At 35.8% G+C, this 20,759-nt stretch overlaps 1 protein-coding gene across 1 annotated transcript in view; it reads left to right on the top strand.

Moving 5' to 3' along the window:
- Positions 1-20,759, top strand: part of Adamtsl1 (ADAMTS like 1) — a 391,483-nt gene that overhangs the window by 79,095 nt on the left and 291,629 nt on the right. The window contains exon 4 of the mRNA XM_042692956.1: positions 13,715-13,951. Within this exon, the coding sequence (XP_042548890.1) occupies positions 13,715-13,951 (237 nt within the window). The remainder of the gene's footprint in view (positions 1-13,714; positions 13,952-20,759) is intronic.

Genomic DNA, 20,759 nt, shown 5'->3' with positions numbered 1-20,759 from the left:
CTTGAATTCACAGAAATATTTCACTACATATTACTTTGTATCCTACAGTGCAATGAGAAGAACTTTTATTCAGTTCTAAATAGTTTAAACTTACACATGTTCTTAAGCTCATAAATCATTTACACTTCTAAATATATGGGGGTTTTAATATTCTTTATTAATTTCTGACAACAGTACTGCGATTTTTAAATGGTCTTCTCATTATATATCTTTGAAGTGTGTTAAGACTTTACTTTGTGATCTGATATCCATCTGTATTCTAGGAGAGGACATGGATTTTCTGAGATGGATGTAGACTTTTCTATAAAAAAATATCAAACATCTTCAATATATTTTAATGTACTACTTCAATAATTTTTAAACTTATTTTGGAGAATGATATTTTAATATAATCCTATTTGTAAATTTTACCTTGTAGTCCGTTTAGTACTTATTAGGTAGGTAAACATTAAAAATCATTTTCTTTTCTCTCCTCTTCCTTTTTTGTTATGTTTGTTTGTTACTTTCGTATTATCATATATCAACAGTACAAGATGGTTTCATAATTTTATTGTGATAATCATGATCTTCTTGCCTCAGCCTCTCAAGTGTTGAGATTACAGATCTGTGTCACCACACCTGGCTTTGAATATTTTTAAGTAAAATGTTCAAAAGTATATTAGAATTTTGTACTGTGTGTGATCATTTCACTATCAGAATTTTTAATATGTCTGATTTTCTTTTTGTGTTGCCTTCTTTGCTTATATGTTTATATCTTCATGTTTTTACAATTGTTGAGATATAAGAAAGGTTCTGTGGTATAGACTAAGGTGTATACTTCCTTGTAGAACTTACATCTACTTTTGATAAAAAAAAAATAGTGGTGGGATCAGATAGAAACCTCAATACCAACCAAGCCCCCTTTTCCACCTTTTGGTGGTGCTAGGATTTGAACTCAGGGCCTTTGGCTTTCTAGAAAAGCGCTTTACTGCTTGAGCCATATTCCTTGCACCTAGCCTAATAGCCCTTATGTCCTATTATTAGAAACCCTGAGAAATACTTCTTTTAACCTTCACCCATAGCGAAGCTAAAGCAGGCTATATGAATCAGATAGGGGGTAGAGGTTGTTTGATCATTGTTATTGTTACTGAACTTGTATTGCTATATTATTATCACCCAAAATGTATAGATTATAGTCCCTTCTGGTATTATGCATTCTGTAGCTTTGGACAAATGTGCAATTGCATGAAGCTGCCATTATATATCATATAGAGGGTTTTCATTGTTTAGAAAATCTTCATCATGGATGTTCTTCCTGTTCATCCACAATCCCTTCACCTGGCAGCTCCCAATCTTTTTATTGTCTCCATTGCTTGACCTTTTCAAGAAGTTGGGTGTTTTTTTTTTTTCTCCTATACCTGGCTAACTCTTCTCCTAACAGTTTTGCCTTAGAGTCTTTGCATTATGAGATTTCTATCATCTTCCAAATTGGCAACTCATAGATATTATTACCTGTTCTCTTCTCTTCGAAAGTTTTCAAGTAGATGGTTCTGAACTGCTGGTACCAGCAGGTCTCCTTTGAATTAATGCCCATCAACTTTGTGTCAAGATTTTTAGTTGGTCTGTTGTTAGAAACTTCTTTAGATAATCTAGTCTCATACATTGTCCCACATGAAAGTCCTTTAATTCATTCCTTAATAGGTATTATTTAGTATCCATTTTGTACCACCAGGCTTGCATGAGAACTCTTGGGTATGATGATTTAATTGTTTTGGAAGAGAGGGACTGATAAACAGTGTAGTAACTCCAAGGATGAAGTTATACCTAGAAATATTATGGTACTCCAAAAGGAGTAGCCTTACCCAGGCTACAGAAAAGGAGTGGTCAATAGCGATGTGCATATGATTATATGAAATGATGCTTATCTAAATGAACTCCAAGAAAGGGAAGCAAGAGGTTTATTATTGGATTGTTTGAGGTTCTTTTTATTTTTTTCTTCCTTTTTCTTTGGTTTATTCCCTTCTGTTGCTATCTTTGATTTCTTTTTTTAATATATAGGTTTTATTGTAAAGATACTGTACAGAGGGGCTACAGTTACATGAGTAAGGTAATGAGTACATTTCCTATCGAACGTTGTTATCTCCTCCTTTGTTTTTCCCCTACCATTCCTTCCCTCCCTAACTCCCCAATTTCATACTCCCTCCTCCCCCAGAAGCTGTAAAGTTCATTTTCATCATAGTGTTTTGTACATCTCATTGTTACAATGAGTCAACCTGTATCCTTATTTCAGCATTTTGTTATTTCCCTTCCCCTCTCCAAATTAGAAAAATGTATATACAAGATACAGGGCACCAGAATCAAATACAATGATAAAAGGTGTTATACCATGGGGGAAGAAGATACAAAAGAAACAAAAAAAAATCACATAGTACATTATAACTACATTAAAAAACAACAGCAACAAAGATAAAACCTCTTGTGTCCCTTCCTGGGGGTCTTTGATTTCTGTACCCTTTGTCTTACATATAAGTTTATCTGATTCTGAGAGGAGAAGAGGAAACACTGAAACAGTGAGACAAAAGGTGAACCAATTCAGCAGTGAAACCCACTAGACACCATGTTGGAAATAAACTGTACAACTTGGGCAATAGGGAAGTCATGAGGGGAAAATCTGGGAGAGAATGAGGGAGGAGGTGACTCTGTTTAAAAGAAATGTACTCGGAAGTGACACTGTAGCTCAAGTGGTAGAGTGCTCACCTTGAGCTGAAGAGCTGAGGGATAGCGCCCAGGCCCAGAGTTCAAGCCTCATGACTGACCAAAAAAAAAAAAAAGAAGAAATGTACTCATCACCTGACTTACATAACTGTGACCCTTCTGCGTATCAGCTTTACAATAAAATTTTAAAAATCTAAAAAAAAGAAAAAAGGAAATGAGTGGTCAGACAAGGCTAGATGATACTAGAACTTTGAAACAGTTGAGCAGGTGAATAAAATAAGAAGAGCCAAATTTGATCATGTCAACCAGGAGAGGAAAGCATTGTGGGAAAAGCAAATATTGGGCTGAATAATGAAAAATAGGGCCTAGAAAATGGGAAAAACTAAATCAGCTCCTTACAAAACTCTCCTGAAATATTCATTATATTGGACACTATGTGGAAAATAGAAGAGAAGCCGCTCAAGTCTCAGGATTTGGAAGTAACTCTAATGACTTGCAGGATGAGAAAAGGTTCTCTCATTCCTTTTCCTTTATTACCTTCTCCAGATTCAGCCTCAAACAGAAACAAAATAGGAAGAGTACTTGTCTCTGTCCCAAAATAACCTTCAATATTGAATTGTCTCTACTTTGCCTGAAATTCCATCATTAGGATAAAAGCCTAAATTTTATTGGTCTCAGCATCTGTCTGCCTCTTTTAAGTTGTAAGCATCATGAAGGCAAGGAGGACTGCTCCCTAACTTTTTACTGTGATCTAGTACTTGGTAAGCATTTGTATGATGTTTTAACATAGGCAAAATGTTAAAAACATTCAGAGTGTTTAAATGGAAAGCACTACTAATCATGCAGATCTTACTCTAGCTTGCTTTCTCCTTTACTTTTCTTAAATCTAGCCTGCTGTAAGAAATGGAACTTTTATGGGAAGAGGAATGGACACTTTACTTTGGAGCATAATGTTCTTCAGGATAAAACTGGTGCTAACAACTGAACTTTAAGCATTTTTTAAAAAGCCTACAAACATTGGGTTTTAGAGGTCAGAGAATACATTTCTCTAATTCTCCTCAGTTTCTTAAAATAGGCCCAGGCTCCAAGATCAACAAACTAAGAAGCATGAATCCATATGAATACAATTGAGTGTTGTCATCCACTAAACTTATAACCCAGTAAATTTGGCACATAATTTGGTTTGATTAGACTCATATGTTAGGACATACATATAAGTCACTTTTATTAGATTTATATTTAAACAACAAAATTAAGTATTCCTAGAGGCACACAGGCATGGGACTAGCATGGAGTGGGGAGGTGGTATCTCTAAATAACTTGAATGATACCAGAGGACTACTTTGTAGTATTAACCATAAGCTTAACCAATGGCTCAAGCCTGTAATCCTAGCTACTCAGGAGGCTGAGATCTGAAATGAACTGGGGCAGGAGAGTACAACTAACCACACAAAAGCTAGAAGTGAGACAGTGACTCAAATGGTAGAGTATCAGCCTTGAACCAAAATACTACTGAACAGCACCCAGGGCCTGAGTTCAAGCCCTAGAACTGATACACACATACGAGAGAGAGAGAGAGAAAGAAAGACAGACAGACAGACAGACAGAGAGACAGACAGAGACAGAGAGACAGACAGAGACAGAAAGACAGACAGACAGAGACAGAAACAAAGAGAGAGAGAGAAAGTGCCTGAAGATATTTCAAATGCATTCTACCCCTTCAAAATCTAAGCAATGATCAAATTCAGTGCCAGGAAAACAGGCTGGAGACTGAAGGAAAGAAAATAGTTGTCTAAACTGGCAATTATCTTTATTTTAATTTTAAAGTCATCTTTTTATTTGATTTGTATGAAGTCAACAATTTTATATTTCAAAAGTGACATTAAAAATAAAGTACATCTAGATAAAGGCTTCTTAGCATTTGTCTTTGACTTGAGAGAGATCATGTCCTTTTCTTTTTCTTCTTTTCTTCTTTTTATTTTTTAAGTATTGAGCTTAAGAACTACATGTTCTGGGAAGCAACTGCTGCAAGTCTTCATATTTGCTCTCTGTAATCTAGCAAGCCCATCTTTCCCACTTGTAAACAGAAATATAAAGAACTTGTTTTGTAACAATCTCAAGCAGTAGTGACAGTTTAACTATTCTTATGCTAAAATGTCTCCCTTCCCCTAACCTAACATTGCCGCAAATATTTTGTTAAATGCTGTCTGAGAACAAAACACTGCATAATTGTATTGTTATAAAATGAAATGGCATGCCATATTATAAAAAAAGGATTACAAATTACTCCTCTAAATATGCTAATTTGGAGGAGATGGGTGAGGGAGATGGTTAGAGCCCTTTTATAAACTAAAATAAAAAAATAGGAAAAAGCTAGAATTGCTGATTTAAGAAAAGATACTGCTAAATTGGAGCAAATTCAAAGAAAGGAACTAAAAATAATAAAAAGCCTCAAGGAATGAATATTTTCAAAATTGAGAGAATTTATGAGTCTAACATGACAAACTCTAACCAGTCTTGCAAATACCTCTAGGGAGTTGGATTCCAAAAGTCTGCATTGTTCAAAGTAGAAAAAATAATAACACTGAAATAAAAGCCACCCAAAGCAGGCAGGGGGGTGGGAGAGGGCTTTTAAAACTAAATGTTTTCAATATTTTTACTTAGATCAGCTCTCTGATGACTGGAGATATTAAAAACTCGCCAGACAAACCAGTTGTTTTCAGCTAACAAGAGCAAGTAGGGTGGGGCTACTGTTTATTATATCATAAGGTTGTATCTCTAATGCTTGGACCGGAATAAACACTTTGGAACAGTTTAAAGCTATTCAATCTACCTAGAATCTGCATCAGCAAAGTAGAACCATGGTAGAGCATGCTCCAAGATAAATCAGAGAGCTGGCTGTAATATTTTATAGGGTCATACAACTGTCATGATGTTTTGTTAGAAATGAACCTGTTCATAGTAGCATGTTTAAGATAGTTAATGATTACTTTTTCATAAGCACTTATTTCTTTTCAATTTGTTGTTTTCTCCAAATATTAAGAACTTGAGAGGTAGAGATACAGGCATTAAAACAAAATCTATAAACTTTCTCTACTAGAAAAAAGAGAGAACGAAACTATGTCTAATATCCACAAAAACATTGTGTCCCAAGTCATTTAACATTGGCTTTGAAAAATAAAAGTCATGTGACTGTTTTCAAAATAGAGGAGGGGAAATGAGCCATGAATGGCCTTTACCTACTATGGTACTGCCCTCCAAACTCCACTCCACATCCTGTTCTTTACAGTCATCGTGATGTGTTAAAGACTTAAATATTATGCTCTTGAATATAATAGAATTGTATCCATACAGACTGTCTAGACAGGGCAGGGTCTATGTCTGTTTAATTTTATTTTACATAGCAGTGAGCAGTCTTGCACAAATAAATGCTTTTGATGATGATGTTGATGTTAGTATAAGCAGGTGGCCAAAATTTGAGGGACAAAGCTTGTTACTTTAACATTAGCATTTTATAGAGTATGCATATAACACTAAGTGTTTAATAAAATTTATAAATGTCTGGCTATTTTTTAAATAATAAATGATTTCAGCGTATTTTATATTTTTTAATATTGCCCTGTTAAATTTGTTTACACGGAGAAAGAAATATCAATCCGCCTATTCAGAAAGTAGGCCAGACTTTATACACAATTTTCCTAGTATCTAAAATATGTCAGTATTCTTGCATTTTTATTTTAGAAAGAAAAAAATTAGACTTTATAATAGGAAACTCAAGATTTAAATTGCTGCAAAATTTAAGAAAACAGAATTGGAATTTCTACAACGAATAGATTGACTCTTTTTTCCATTTATTCAATGTGTTAGTCACTCTGTCAACAATATTTAGCTATTCCACAGAAAACAGCAGGCCAAAGCCAAAAGATTTCCTGCTCTAGTAGGAGTTACCTTTTAGTAGAGACACACAATAAGTAAAAAGCATAATACATGAGTAGATTCCATGTTAAAGATGACTAAGTGATATGGAATAAAAGAAGAATTGAGCAAGAAAATTCATAACCAGTAGTGAGAGTGGCATTGTAATTTTACATACTATGGTCATGATGGCCTCGTGCAGAGGTAAGTCTTGAGCAAAGAAAGACTTGATGTGGTGAGGTAATTAGCTGCTCTAGATTTAGGCAGAAATTTCTAGGCAGCGAAAATAGATAATATATGTTCCCTAAAGCAAAAGTGTTCTTAAGTGCACAAGAGCTGACAGGGAATCCAGTGTGAAGGCCCTGAGACCAAACCCCAGTCATGGCAAAATAAACAAACACACAGAATCAATACTTTTCTAAGGCAGTGGCTCTCAAAGTATAGTTACCAAATCAGATTGACATCAGTTGGGAATTTATTTGGATACTACCTCAGACCACCCAAGTTAGAAACTCTGGAGGATGGAGAGTGGATTTCTAGCCACCTTCTGTTGAACTAATACTGGAGCTCAGGGTTGGGGAACCTAAATGGAAAGGCTGAAGGAGGATCTGATTTGCTGGAGCCCTGAGGAGAATTGGATCAAGCTTTCGGTAATGAGTGTGTGATGTCTTAGACATTCAGATGACAAATAAGCAGGTCTGTGTCTAGCTGTGGAATTCAGAGGAGGGAGGCTCTAATTGGAGGTACAAATGGAAACATGGTTACGCTGAAATATGCCTGTGGTTCTAGGAGTGAAATATCACAATAAGTTGGATTGTACCAGTAGATTTTTATTATTCAAGGTCTTCACCTTAACTTTCAATACAAGAAACAGAAAGCCAAGTAATAAAGACCAAAATATGTGAAAGCAACAACTCAACATAAATGGCAATATGCTAAGATACTGGAGCTTTAGTAGGAATTTGTCTATAGTCTATATCCATCGATTATAAAAGAACTTTTTATAGTCATCCTTTCCTGTTTTATCATCTAGACATTAAGGATTCTTAATAGAGTAAGGGTAAAATATTAGAAGGGTTAAGATTTTTTTCTGGTTATCAAATACTCAAAAATTTCCATTTTTTTACTTGTAAATAGGTGATTGAGTGATTTTTTTTGAGAACAGAGCACATGCCTTACCATGCAATTCTACTTTTGTCTTCTTTCCCATTAACTTTTATGGCAGATGAGTGATGGAGGCCATAGAAAAAGGAAATAGGAGGCTTAGAAGAGCAGTTCTGGCAAGGAAAAATGAAATAAGAATAGTTTTTCAGTAGTATGATGGAGTCATCTTCTTAATACAATGCTCAGAGTTTACTTGACTTCATGACTGAAAGTATAGAACCAAAATATTAGGTCTATACCATGATGCTCACATGATAAGGCAAATGAGAAAGCAAAGTTAATAGACTAAGCCAACCATTGTGGGAATACTTAAGGACAGAGGTAAAGCTGAGGAATTCTTTAACAAGAATGAAAATGAACAAACTAATACTTCTCGTGATCCTGAATCTACATTCTGTATGCTTTTTCAAAGCCATTCTAGAGTCTTTTCATATGCTGCCACCTTAGCTGCTGAGATTGAATCTTTTACATGTTGCCCAGTGAGTAAACTCTGAAAAGCCTGACCCTCTTCTGTCCCACATTGTAATCTGATCCACCTCTCATCATCAGGCACATCTGGGATCCATCTTATCTTTCCCACTAGCTAGGAGATTAACCAGAAAATGTTTTGAATTGGATTCATATATGGCAGAACTCCACAGGACTTTATGAATTATAATGGGAGCAAATAAAAGGTTAGATTGTATTTGTGTGTTTTTAAAAGAAGAAAGCTCTGACACAGTCAGGACTAAGTACTTAAAAATTGGAGATAAAAACTATTATATTGAGGGCCTAAGTACAGTTATCCATGGGTTAATTTACAAAGAAAATAGATTTTCACAGAGTGAGGATGTCCCACTTCATTAGCTGACACACAGCTGCCGATCTACAGGTGTGTTAACTTTTAGGAGTTAAAAGGAACTTTCTCCTTTCTCTTGCTCCATTTCTACTTGCTGATGTTTTAGAAGCTATATAAGAAGCTGGAAGATGGAGATCTTCAGTCTAATCCATTCTTCCTCCATCATGGTTTTTGGTGAGGTTGTTGAGGAGGGGTACTATGAGTTTGGTTCAATCGCTAGATTTTGTATCATTGTTTTTTTTAGCACCAAGTTCCATGCAAAAATATATAAATCATAATTCATTTGTTTTCACTTTACATATCTACCATTGATGTTTTATGAGGGCTAGCATCCCACATTGCATATGTTCAGTACATTTTGCCTTTTGTCCACCTGAGGAAAGCCACCAGAACTCTAACTTGTCAGCGATGCATCTCCAGAAGCTGATAAGACAAAGTCCAGGAAAAGCTGTTAAGTATTTTTCCAAGCACTTGAAGGCACCCGTTTCTAAATCTGACTTTTAAGAGTCTCAGGAAGTACACTGGTTTAATAATGGACCAAATTATAATTATAAAATTTCATGGAGGTTAAATCTCTGTGTAAATAATAGTTGTTCTGCTGTTGTTATTATTTGTTTCCATACTTTGCAGGAACAGAAACTATAGTAACTTTCCTGAGGTTTCCAGTCTTAAAGCTGGATGACCCAGACACATTAAGGGTCTGAGGGTGTCTTGAACTATGCTTGACAAGTTTTGGGTTCAAATAAAAAATCCTTTGCCAGATCTTTTCTTCCCTTAATTTTTAAACATGTGTATTTCAAGGGAAATTTGATTCATATGTTTCTGATTCATTTACACTTAAATCATCAAAATGTTATTTTGTAAGAGCTATTTGATGTCCAAGAAGCTTTCTGAACCTGTTTTATAAGCTCTCTTAAGTCCTTTTCTTAAAACAGGAAGTTACATTTTGCCAAGTACAAATAAATTCAAACATCAAGAAAATACAAGTTCAGTTTCTATCTAGCTCTCTACTCCAGGCTCTAAGTGCATTCTCAATTTAGCAGAATATACAAAAAATGTAAGTAGAAAGAAAGAGAACAGTGATAAAAGTGAGTAAAGGTATTCACAAACATTAGTATTCTTGGAGGTATTTTTCCAATTGTGAAAAAACATAAAACCTAAAACAGGTGATCTTGTGATATACAAATAAGAGCAAATGGAAACTTTGTCTTCATGTTGCTTTTCTGTGATGTGTCTAACTGTATTTTCTAATTTTGTCACAGTCAAGAAAACCTAAAGGTCTTAATATTTCAGCTTCATTTTTATTAGTTTTAAGATTACCTCACTTGAGTTTTATTTAATAAAGATGAGGAGAATCAAACACATTTTTGTCCAATGGAAGGACTCAAGAGACTATAGGAGTTTTCTCTCTGTACTAAGATAATATAGTCTCATCAATTAAAAATCATAATTGAGGACTGGGATATAGCTCAGTGGCAAAGCACTGGCCCACCAAGTACCATGTCTTAGATTCAATCCAGAGTACCAAAAAAGACAAGAGAAAAAACTACAGTTAAAAAATTGTATTCATAAACTGCTTTTTTTACTGGCAACTGTTTATATGACTACTCAAATATAATAATAAGAAGGAAAAAATGTAATCAGTACCTTTGTTGGAATTGGATGAATGAAGAAATTATTTCTAGTTCATACTAAAACATCTCAGGTATATGTTATCCTTCTTATTTTAAGACAATGGTGATTTAGCCTAACTTTAGAGTTATCTTCTTTAGAACTGGTTGAATTGTATTTATTGTGCTATAGAAAACAAGAAGCAAAAGTAAAAACAGGAAGGATTCAGGACTGTTTCAAACAAGTTTCTTCCTATTCTGTTTCACTGAGTTCACTTCAATCTTTCTTCTGTACTATAGAGCAGCCAAATGAGGCCTTGGGTGAATGATATTAGGCAAGAGAAAATCCTTGATTAAATTAAAGTCAACATTTGGACTTTCTCATGTGATGATACCAAGCACACTTGCTGCAGATGATATAAAACTAGGTGTGTTCAACCTGCAGAGCCAGGAAAGCAGCAACTTGAGAGAAGTTCTTTAGTGTTTTAAATGGAGGGTCTGGAAGTATATGAGGAATTTGAGAGCTGTAGTTAACTATAAGGTTTTAGGGCAGAAATAAGTGAAGTCCCAGCAGATATTAGTAGAATTTGTAAAACAGACAACTTGTAGTCTTGCCATTGGAATGTAAATGTAAACTTTTTTTCTCTTGGTGCCAGAACTGGGGCTTCATCTCAGGGCCTTGGGTTCTTGCTTGTTTGGCTTTTTCCACACAACACTGGTGCTCTTCTACTTGAACCATACTCCACTTCCAGCTTTTTTGATGGTTAATTAGAGGTAAAAGTCTCACAGAATTTTCTGCCACATCTGGCAGAAACTCAGTCTCCGAGTAGTTAGGATTACAAGTATGAGCCACCCAAGCCTGGCTGGAATGTAAATTGTTAAGAACTCATATTAAATTAGTTTGTCTATGCTCTTAAAGTACATGGTATGAAATGGACTGGTGTTAAAATGCTGGAATTTAATTTGGGTGGCTGTCACGATTTAAAACAATTTACCTGTTTTGTGGTTTACATCATAGGTTAGCAGTTTATAGTTTTTATTTGATATCTCACAATCACACAATCAGTAAATAATATCCTATATAACACACACATATCCATTTATTAATTCTTTAGAATTTTTAAACTGTGTTTTATCTTAAGAAGCTAATAATTGCCAGGCATGGAAGTATATACCGTAATCCCAGCATTTAGGAGAATGAGGTAGGTGGATCATAAGCTCAAAGCCAACATGGAATACTTGGCAAGTTTTAAATCAGCCTGAGCTAGTAAAAAATCTATCTCAAAGAGAGAAAGAACAAACAAAGGTAATAATAAGAAAAAAATAAAACTAATAAGAAAGGTATGAGTTTTAATCATACCTTTTTCAGACAATATGCAAAATAATTTAAGATTTGATGGTACATATGTATTTGTTATATAAAAGAAATCTTCCTTCTCCCTTATTACTGTACTTTTTCACAATAAACATATTTATTACTACTAATCAATTGTCTTTGGATTTTTGCATTTTATTTTGAACTATATCATGTGCTTAGTTGAACTAAGTCTAATTGTTTATGTCCTAGCTTACCTAGACAGAATTTGTGTTCCTCCAGATAGCAGAGCTTTATATGCTACCCACAAAAGTTTGGGACACATCAAGAAGTTGAATTTTATTAAATAAAGAACAATTCTATTCTCCAAAAGCTCATGTAATGTAGAGATTTTCAGAGAAAGAAACAGTATTCGAGAACTCCCAAAATTACAATGCTGTGACAAGAATTTCTCCAGGTCGTAACTCCTCTGTACAGTATTTTCACAATAAAAAACATAAAAAGAATTTCTCCAGGTCATATGCAAATTCTTCATAATAATTAGGCTGTCTATAACTATATAGTCTAAAATCATCATAGTAAATCTCATTCTGAAGATACTTAGAGGAAAAAAACTGTCAAAAACCCTTTCTAACTTAGGAAGCTGAGATTTGAGTATCATGGTTGGAAACCAGACCAGGCAGAAAAAGTCCTTGTGAGACTCTTATCTCCAATTAGCCACTCAAAAACAAGAAATGGTGCTGCGGCTCAAGTAGTAGAGTGCTAGCCTTGAGCAAAAGTGTTCAGAGAAACCGCCCAAGCCCTGAGTTCAAGCCCCACAACTAACCAAAAGTGATTTTTTAAAAGCCTTTCTAAGGAATAAGTCTGTTTGGTTTGGTTTGGTTTTTATACTATACAGGGCTTGTACTCAGGGCCTCGGCACTGCCCTTTAACTTTTTCCACTCAAGGCTGATGCCCTACCACTTGAGCCATTTAATTTGAAATATGGATATTTCTGTCTTGTTTTCCCAGACTGGCTTCAAACCATGATCTTCAAACCTCAGTCTCCTATATAGCTGGGATTAAAGCCATGAGCCACTGGTACCTAATGGAATAGTCCTTTTAAAGGCACTGAATTTTATCATTTTTTTAGGAAATAGCCATTGTTAGGCACAGCTTTTCACATTTAAAATTACCCCGTAGGGGATATATGTTTAAAGGATTCTAATTTCCTCTTGGTCTCTGTCAATATGATTTAAAATTCAAATCGAGAGGCTTACTTGTCAGTAGCCTCATTAAACCATTACAATGATCACTACCATATGCTAGGAGTCTTCCCATGCTGGTGAATAGCTGGCATAAGAACATGAACTTCTCACAACAACCTTGAGGGTAAATTGATGTCTCTGGCCTGAGTACCAGGAAAACTAGGCATAGGGAGAACATTGGGTGTGCTCACACACATCAGAGCAGGAAGTCCAGCCCTTTTCACCCCTACTCTTCCTAAATCCAAAGGGATGCATGCATAAATGCCAATATTTTTGTTCTTCAATGATTAATTATAGATACTGTGCAACTTGAGTTCTACAAAAAAAAAATCCAACCATCCTCACAAACTTTTTGAATGAAATTATCCTAACTCTTTGCCACCATTACTAAATCTGGTGTGGTGGCACATGCCTGTAATACAAACATTCTGAGACAGAAGCAGGAGGATTTTGAGGCTGAGGTCAGCCTGAGCTACATAGTGAAACCTTGCCTCAAAACCACAACCAATTCCAAAAAAAGTCATTCTCTGAATGTCAGGACTAAATGGGACAAAATGCTCTTGTCTTAGTCTCAGGATCTATTTAGTTGCAAGGTTAAAAGACCATCTGCAGTGTGAAAGAGTTTATATGTCAATAGACACATTTCAAAATGGTTGTTTTCCCAACTAGTGTCAATTTGAAGACTGGTTTCAGGCTAGTTTCTTTCTCATTTAACCTCAATTGGAAAAAATATGTCAAACTGATTACTTACTTCAATCTCCATACTTTAAGAGCCAAATAATGTTTCAAATGATAGGATAGGAATTGTCTGTAATGATCGGGACATTTACTTTGTTTTCTATGACCTTCAAAGACCTCACAGCTTCTCAAGCTTTCTATATGAGGCTGTACTCTTAATGTGTATTTGTTCCCTCTTCTCCTTCCTCTCCAGGATTGCCCACCAGAAGCAGGTGACTTCCGAGCACAGCAATGCTCAGCCCATAACGATGTGAAGCATCATGGCCAGTTTTATGAATGGCTTCCGGTTTCCAACGACCCTGACAACCCATGTTCACTCAAGTGCCAAGCCAAAGGAACAGCCCTGGTTGTTGAGCTAGCACCGAAGGTCCTAGATGGTACACGTTGCTACACAGAATCTTTGGATATGTGCATCAGTGGTTTATGTCAAGTAAGTGCTGGTTCTTTTCATTAATTTATCCTGAAGGTCTAGTGCCTTTCTGCAAATAGAATCCCACTCTCGATGCTGCCCTTTGAGAGTTTATGAATGGTGGCACATTTGAAAAGAGAAGTTTATTTCAGTCGAAAGTACAAGTGTCTGAAGGAGACTAGTAAACTAGAGTTGTGTTTTTGTTTAGCATTATGTGTCACATAATCACTAGACTTGGATGTTACCGCTAACATGAATGTCTCTGAGAGAGAGAGAGAGAGAGAGAGATTGTTGTGATTTTTTTTCTACTTAGGGCTTCAGAATAAATCCCAGTGAGAGGGACTCTGAAACCCCTACATAAACAGTAGAACTTGTTACATTACTGTCTCAGATCGTATTGAAAGTTCAGAGAGCCAGGCACCCATGGCTCATGCCTGTAATCTTAGCTACTCAAGAGGCTGAGATCTGAAGATCACAGATCAAAGCCAGACTGGGCAGGAAGTCCATGTGATTCTTCAATTAACAACCAGAAAACTAGAAATGGCACTGGGGCACAAAGTCATAGAGTGCTAGCCTTGAGTGCAAAAGCTCAGGGACAGCGCCAAGGCTCTACTTCAAGACCCACGACTAACCAAAAAGAAAAGAAAAGGAAGAGGGAGGGAGGGAAGGAAAGAAGGAAGGGAGGAAGGGAGGGAAGGAGGGAGGGAGGGAGGAAGGGAGGAAAGGAAGGAAGGGAGGAAGGGAGGGAGGGAAGGAGGAAGGGAAGGAGGGAGGGAGGGAGGGAGAGAGAAGAAAAGAAAAGAAAAGAAAAGACAGACAAACTGTAGGAAAAGCTATGTTTCTGTCAGCTGGGTTGGATTTCAGCCTGGTAACCCATTAAAATGGAATATCAAAGACTTATTTCTGTTTTCAGTTTGTTTGCCATGGAGTTGCTCTATTTGTACTAAGGTCCACGTTTTGTATTGTGATGAATAGCCTAAATTTTAGAATAGATAGTTTCTCTGGGTGAACTTATTGACCACAGAGTTTTATGTCTTCCTAAGCAGACATTTTACGATTTGCCTTATCTAAGACAACATTGATTGAAATGTTCTAACTTTAGAATCTATATAATTACAACTAGCAAAATAAGAAAAACATGTAATATTTTGCAGTAGTTTTAAGTTCATATGTTTATTTACAACTTAAGTCTACAAATGACTTTTAACAATTTAGAGAACAGAGTACTGAACCTATTCCAGAGTACATTGAGTATATCCATAGAATTATCACCAAAAAATAAATCCCTGTCCTGCAAGCATGTAGTAATAAAAAGGCTAAAAAATAATTAGAAGAGCTATGAGATACCACACAAAGTTTTATGCATTCAAGAGGGAAACTGATCAATAAATCTTCATAAGGGTTAGAATCATGAGATAGAACTGGCATGTCCAAAAATTTCTCAGGTAGGAGAGCAGACATATTTTTTTAACATACCTGATATTTTCTTTATGTGCAACATATATAAATTCCAAATGTAAATTTTATTCTCCAATATTAACATTTTAATGGTAGTAGAGGCCTTAAAGATCATCCAAACAATACCTTTTAAAGCAACACATTTTTTTTTCGTTTTTAATTGTGAAAATACTGTACAGAGGGGTTACAATTACATGGGCAAGATAATGAGTACATTTCTTATCAAGCATTGTAGCCTCCTCCTTTGTTTCCCCTTCCCATCCCATCCTCCCCCTGCCCTCCCAACCTTCCCCCCCCCCACCAAAGTTGTAAAGTTCATTTTTGACATAACGACTTATACATCTCATTGTTGCAATGGGTCCACCTGTATCCCTATTTCAACGATTTATTTTTCCTCTTCCCCTCCACAAATTATGACAACATCAAATACAGTGAAAGCAGGGGTTATGCCATGGGGGAGGGACATACAGAGCAACAAAGAAATAATCTTATAAATGTGTTAGAAACAATCACATGAAAGAAAAAAATTGAATACATATCTTAAGGTTCATTTCCCTAACATAGCTTATCTGACCTTTTCTGCTTGACTCAGACATATACTAGTTATTGCAAATAAGGGAAACCATGGGACCTATGTTTCTTTGGGCCTGGCTTACTTCACTTACTATAATTTTTTCCAAGTCTTTCCATTTCCTAACAAATGGGACAATGTCATTCTTTCTGATGGAGGCATAGAATTCCATTGTGTATATATACCACATTTTCTTGATCCATTCATTTACTGAGGGGCATCTGGGTTGATTCCATATCTTAGCTATAGTAAATAAGGCTGCAATAAGCATAGTCGTGCTGGTAGCTTTAGTGTGGTCTTGTTTGTGAACATTTGGGTAAATGCCCAAAAGTGGGATTGCTGGGTCATAGGGGAGCTCTATGTGGAGTCTTTTGAGGAACCTCCATACTACTTTCCAAAGTGGTTGAACAAGTTTACACTCTCACCAACAATGTAGTAAGGTTCCCTTTTGTCCACATTCCCTTTAGCATCTGTTGTTATTAGAGTTCTTGATTATAGCCATTCTAACTGGGGTACATGGTATCTCAATGTTGTTTTGATTTGCATTTCTTTTATGGCTAGAGAGGTTGAGCATTTCTTCATGTGTCTATTGGCCATCCTTCTTTCCTTTTCAGAGAAGTTTCTCTTTAAGTCTTTAGCCCACTTATTTATTGGGAAGTTGTTTCTTTGAAGATTTGTTGTTGGGGGATTTAATTTTTTGAGTTCCCGTTATATTTTACATATGAGACCCTTGTCTGTTGTATGGTTAGTGAAGTTCTTCTCCCAATCCGTGGGCTTTCTATTGATCTTGCTAGCTATGTCCTTTGCCATGCAGAAGCTCTTAAAGCAACACATTTGAACAACATTACTTATATTTTTTAAATACTTACAAAATGATTTATGATGCTTTACAAATATCCATTTCTAGGACTCTCCATGGTTTCAAAATAGTCTTGGGGAACGTACAAAATGTTTAGGAATGGTACAGAATTGTAAAGCAAATAAATATACAAGAGCAATTATATAAAAGTATTTGCACACTGAATAAGGGAACAAATATCTTCAGTTTTTAAAACTAAAAACAAAGACCAGAAATTTTACATAATCTTCTCAATTCTATGGTTGGTAATAGCAGAAGAAGGACTAAAGACCATGTCTTCTAATATTCATTCCAGTGTTGTTCTTAATACATTACATTGGTGCATGAACCAAAATAAACAAAACAAGTCAGCAAACTAGTTCTTTGTTTCTGTTGCATGGAAGTTTGACATGAAAATTGTTTAGTTGTTTGTTTTTTGCTAAAATCTTCCTGCCAGCTGGCTCCATACACCTTGGCAACTGAAAGGAAAGCCTATCTGAACAGCTAAAGAATGAATTAAATTTTTTATTTAAGGCTTTTTATTTTTATTTGCACATATTAGTTGTACAAGGTGCTTCATTTCCACATTTGTATATAGACATACGATGTATCCCATCAGCCTTACCCCCTCTAGTACTCCCCACTTCTCAGAACAATCTCAACAGTTTCATTTTCTGCTTAGACATGTATATAAGGTATTTTTACTATAATCACCTTCTTTTACTCTCCCAATTCATCCTCCCCCTTCCCTAGTATATACCCCTTAACAGAACTTGTTTTACCTTCCTCTTGTTCATTTACTTGTGTATAGTAGTTGTAGCTTGTTTTGCCATATTTCACAGACACATTTATCATATTTTAATCAGATTACTTCGCTGTCTTCCTCTCTTTCCTCATCTTCCCTAAACTCTATTGGGTTATGCCATCTTCATATCTAGATACTTGTATTTTGATATTTATCACTTCTAGCTATCTTCTGCAAATGACATTATTTCCTTTTTCTTTATGACTTGTTCTATTGTATATAATATTTACTTATTAAATAATTTATTTACTAGAGAATAAATTTTATATGGTAAATAAAATGAAAATGTATATATGTATACATCTTTAACAACTTGTTTGGGTTGTGGGAGGGATGTTTTGTTTTGATACTAGAACTTGAACTCAGAACCTGGGCATTGTTCCTTAGGCTTTTTTGTTCAAAGCCAGTGCTCTACCGCTTGAGCCACAGCTCTACTTTCACTTTTTTGCTGGTTAATTGGAGATATGAGTCTTACAAACTTGCCTGACAAGGATAGTTTCAAACTGCAATCCTCAGATCTCAGCCTCCTGAGTATCTAGGATTACAGGTATGAACCATCCGTACCCACCTAACTTAGATTCTTAAGACAGCGACTTGTTAAATATGGGAAATGGAAATTATACCATACTAGAAAAGAATTGTAACTAATACATAAGAATTATGACTCGGTATTACTGTGGGTATTATTTTCTCTATTTATTTGTATTGCAGGGGACAATCATATGGTACAGTGATGTAAATACTTTGGTTGAATTTAAACACCAAGTAACTTAACTTAGCTGAAGAGCAGAGTTACCTCAAGGGCATCATAAGTGGAGAGGTTGTTTGGGTGATAGTTATAGTGGCATGAATGACATACAGGACTGTTATAAAGAGTAGGTGGCCATGAATTTTTGAGGTAGAAAGAATGAAAATCAGAGCTCTTCTTCAGGAAAACTATTACAGCTGCAATTATTGATGCTTGTAGCAGAAGATCCTGGAAGCAAGGAAACCAGAAAAAGAGAAGGCTCTGGGGACAGCCTAGTGGGTGAGCTTCAGTTAGGGCCTTGACAGATGACCAGAAAGAAAACTGAGTCTGAAATAGCACACTTTTCACTTTAATTATAACTAGTGCAGATGGTGGAAGTAATAAATTGAGTTGATCGCACACAAGGCTCAAAAATTGTAACTTACCGTAGATTCATAAGGGGGATAATTTGTAATCCTTTCTGTCACATCCTGTATTTGTGTGATTAAATCTTTCCTGAGTTAAAAAAAAATGGGAGGATGTAGCACAATAGATGATAAAGGAATACAGAAGAAATGTCTAGGTGCTATTTGTACTTTGAGAGAAGGGAAAATAACTTCAGAAATTAATCATAAAAAGAAGAGTATACCAACATCAGATACAGACGTATGTCAAAAAACGAACTTTACAACTTTGGCTGGGGGGAGGGGCGGGATGGGAAGGGATGGGAAGGGGAAACGAAGGAGAAGGCAAAAATGCTTGATAAGAAATGTGCTCATTATCTTGCCCATGTAATTGTAACCCTGCTGTACGGTATTTTCACAATTAAAAAAAAAGAGTAAAACTTGCTATTGTATAGAGTCTAATATGTACATCTTATTGTAATTGTAAAATAATCCTTTACTTAAGCTCTATCCTTTTACTAATAATGAGTATTTTCAATCTTTAAAAATCTTTGTTTTCCAACATCGGAAATCAATCAATAAATAAATAAATCCACCATAGTCAGGAGTCCAAGTTTTAACTATATAGAATTTTTGGTAGTGGTGAGGATTTTTTGTTTGATTGGTTGGTTTGTGTTGTTGTTGTTGTTGTTGGCAGTACTAGTCTTTGAACTCGTGACTTCATGCCTACTAGGTAAGTGCTACACCACTTGGGTCCGTGCCTTAAATGTGTGGTTTTATAAACAGATTATTTTAGTTCCTAAAAATTCATTTCTCAGCCTCATTTTTTTCTCTTCCTTTTCTACCCTATTTGTTGAGGATTATTAGATTTTTTTCCTTGGGATTTAATTTTTGTGTTATAACTTTCCATAAGCTGCTTCAGATAGTTTTGAGACTAGATATAAGTTATGAAGATAATAGCATAACAATGGAATCTGTCATTAATAAGCACCAATTTATTGAAATTATCTGGCTCAGTCCTCTTCTCAGAGTCACTTCTTCTAACTTGTCTGGATCTCTAACTCTAACACTACATACAGTCATCAGCTCTCTAGAACCAAAATCCACTTTAACAATGAGCAGATATTGGTATTTTATAGAGAAAACTATAAATACAAATCAATAGCTTACTTGTATTTATTATAAATTTGCATCCAGAAAATTCTAGAATCATAGACCTAATTCTTGCTCAGTAATGGTAAGCATCTTATTAGTGGTAGAAGCAATGGTAAAATAACAGTTTCCACTTTTTTCCATGTGTATGCCAGTCCTGGGGCTTGAATTTAGGACTTGGTTTCTTTTGGGGAGGGGGGAGTGTCCAGTTGTGGGGCCTGAACTTTGGGCCTGGGTGCTGTCCCTCAGCTCTTCAGCTCAAGGCTAGCACTCTACCACTTGAGCCACAATGCCAATTTTGACTTTTTTCTTTTTGCTTATGTGGTGCTGAGGAATTAAACCCAGGGCCTCAGGCATGCAAGGCAAGCGCTCTACCACTGAGTCACCTTCCCAGCCCCTAGGACTTGGTTTCTGTCCCTGAGCTTCTGTGCTTAAGGCTAGTGCTCTACTACTCAAAACTCAGTTCCACTTCCAGCTTTTTTGGTAGTTGATTGGAGATTATGGACTTTCCTGTCTGCCTGGCCTTGAACCTCAATTCTCAGATCTCAGCTTCCTGAGTAGCTAGCATTATAGGCGTGAGCCACTGGAACCCAGCAAGCAACCTGTTTTTTAGACAACACTCTTCTTATTTCACAGATAGAGAAACTGGGGTTCAAGTGATAATATGACTCATCTAGGAATACCCTGATCTGTCTAACTCCTAACTCCTATTCCTACTGTAAAGCCAGATGCACAGAGGCAAGTGCCACTTTGTAGTGACCGCCACATTTGACCTCCTAACAGGATCACATGGAAAGCTCTTACAAGACACAACATTTATACTCCATTTCTCTAGAAATGCAGAGTTATTTGTTCTATATGTTTAAAATATTTC

Source organism: Dipodomys spectabilis, unplaced genomic scaffold (genome assembly GCF_019054845.1).
Source record: "Dipodomys spectabilis isolate Male_0828 unplaced genomic scaffold, ASM1905484v1 ptg000158l, whole genome shotgun sequence".
Classification (NCBI taxonomy): Eukaryota; Metazoa; Chordata; class Mammalia; order Rodentia; family Heteromyidae; genus Dipodomys; species Dipodomys spectabilis.
This window is presented reverse-complemented; position numbering and strand designations above follow the sequence as displayed.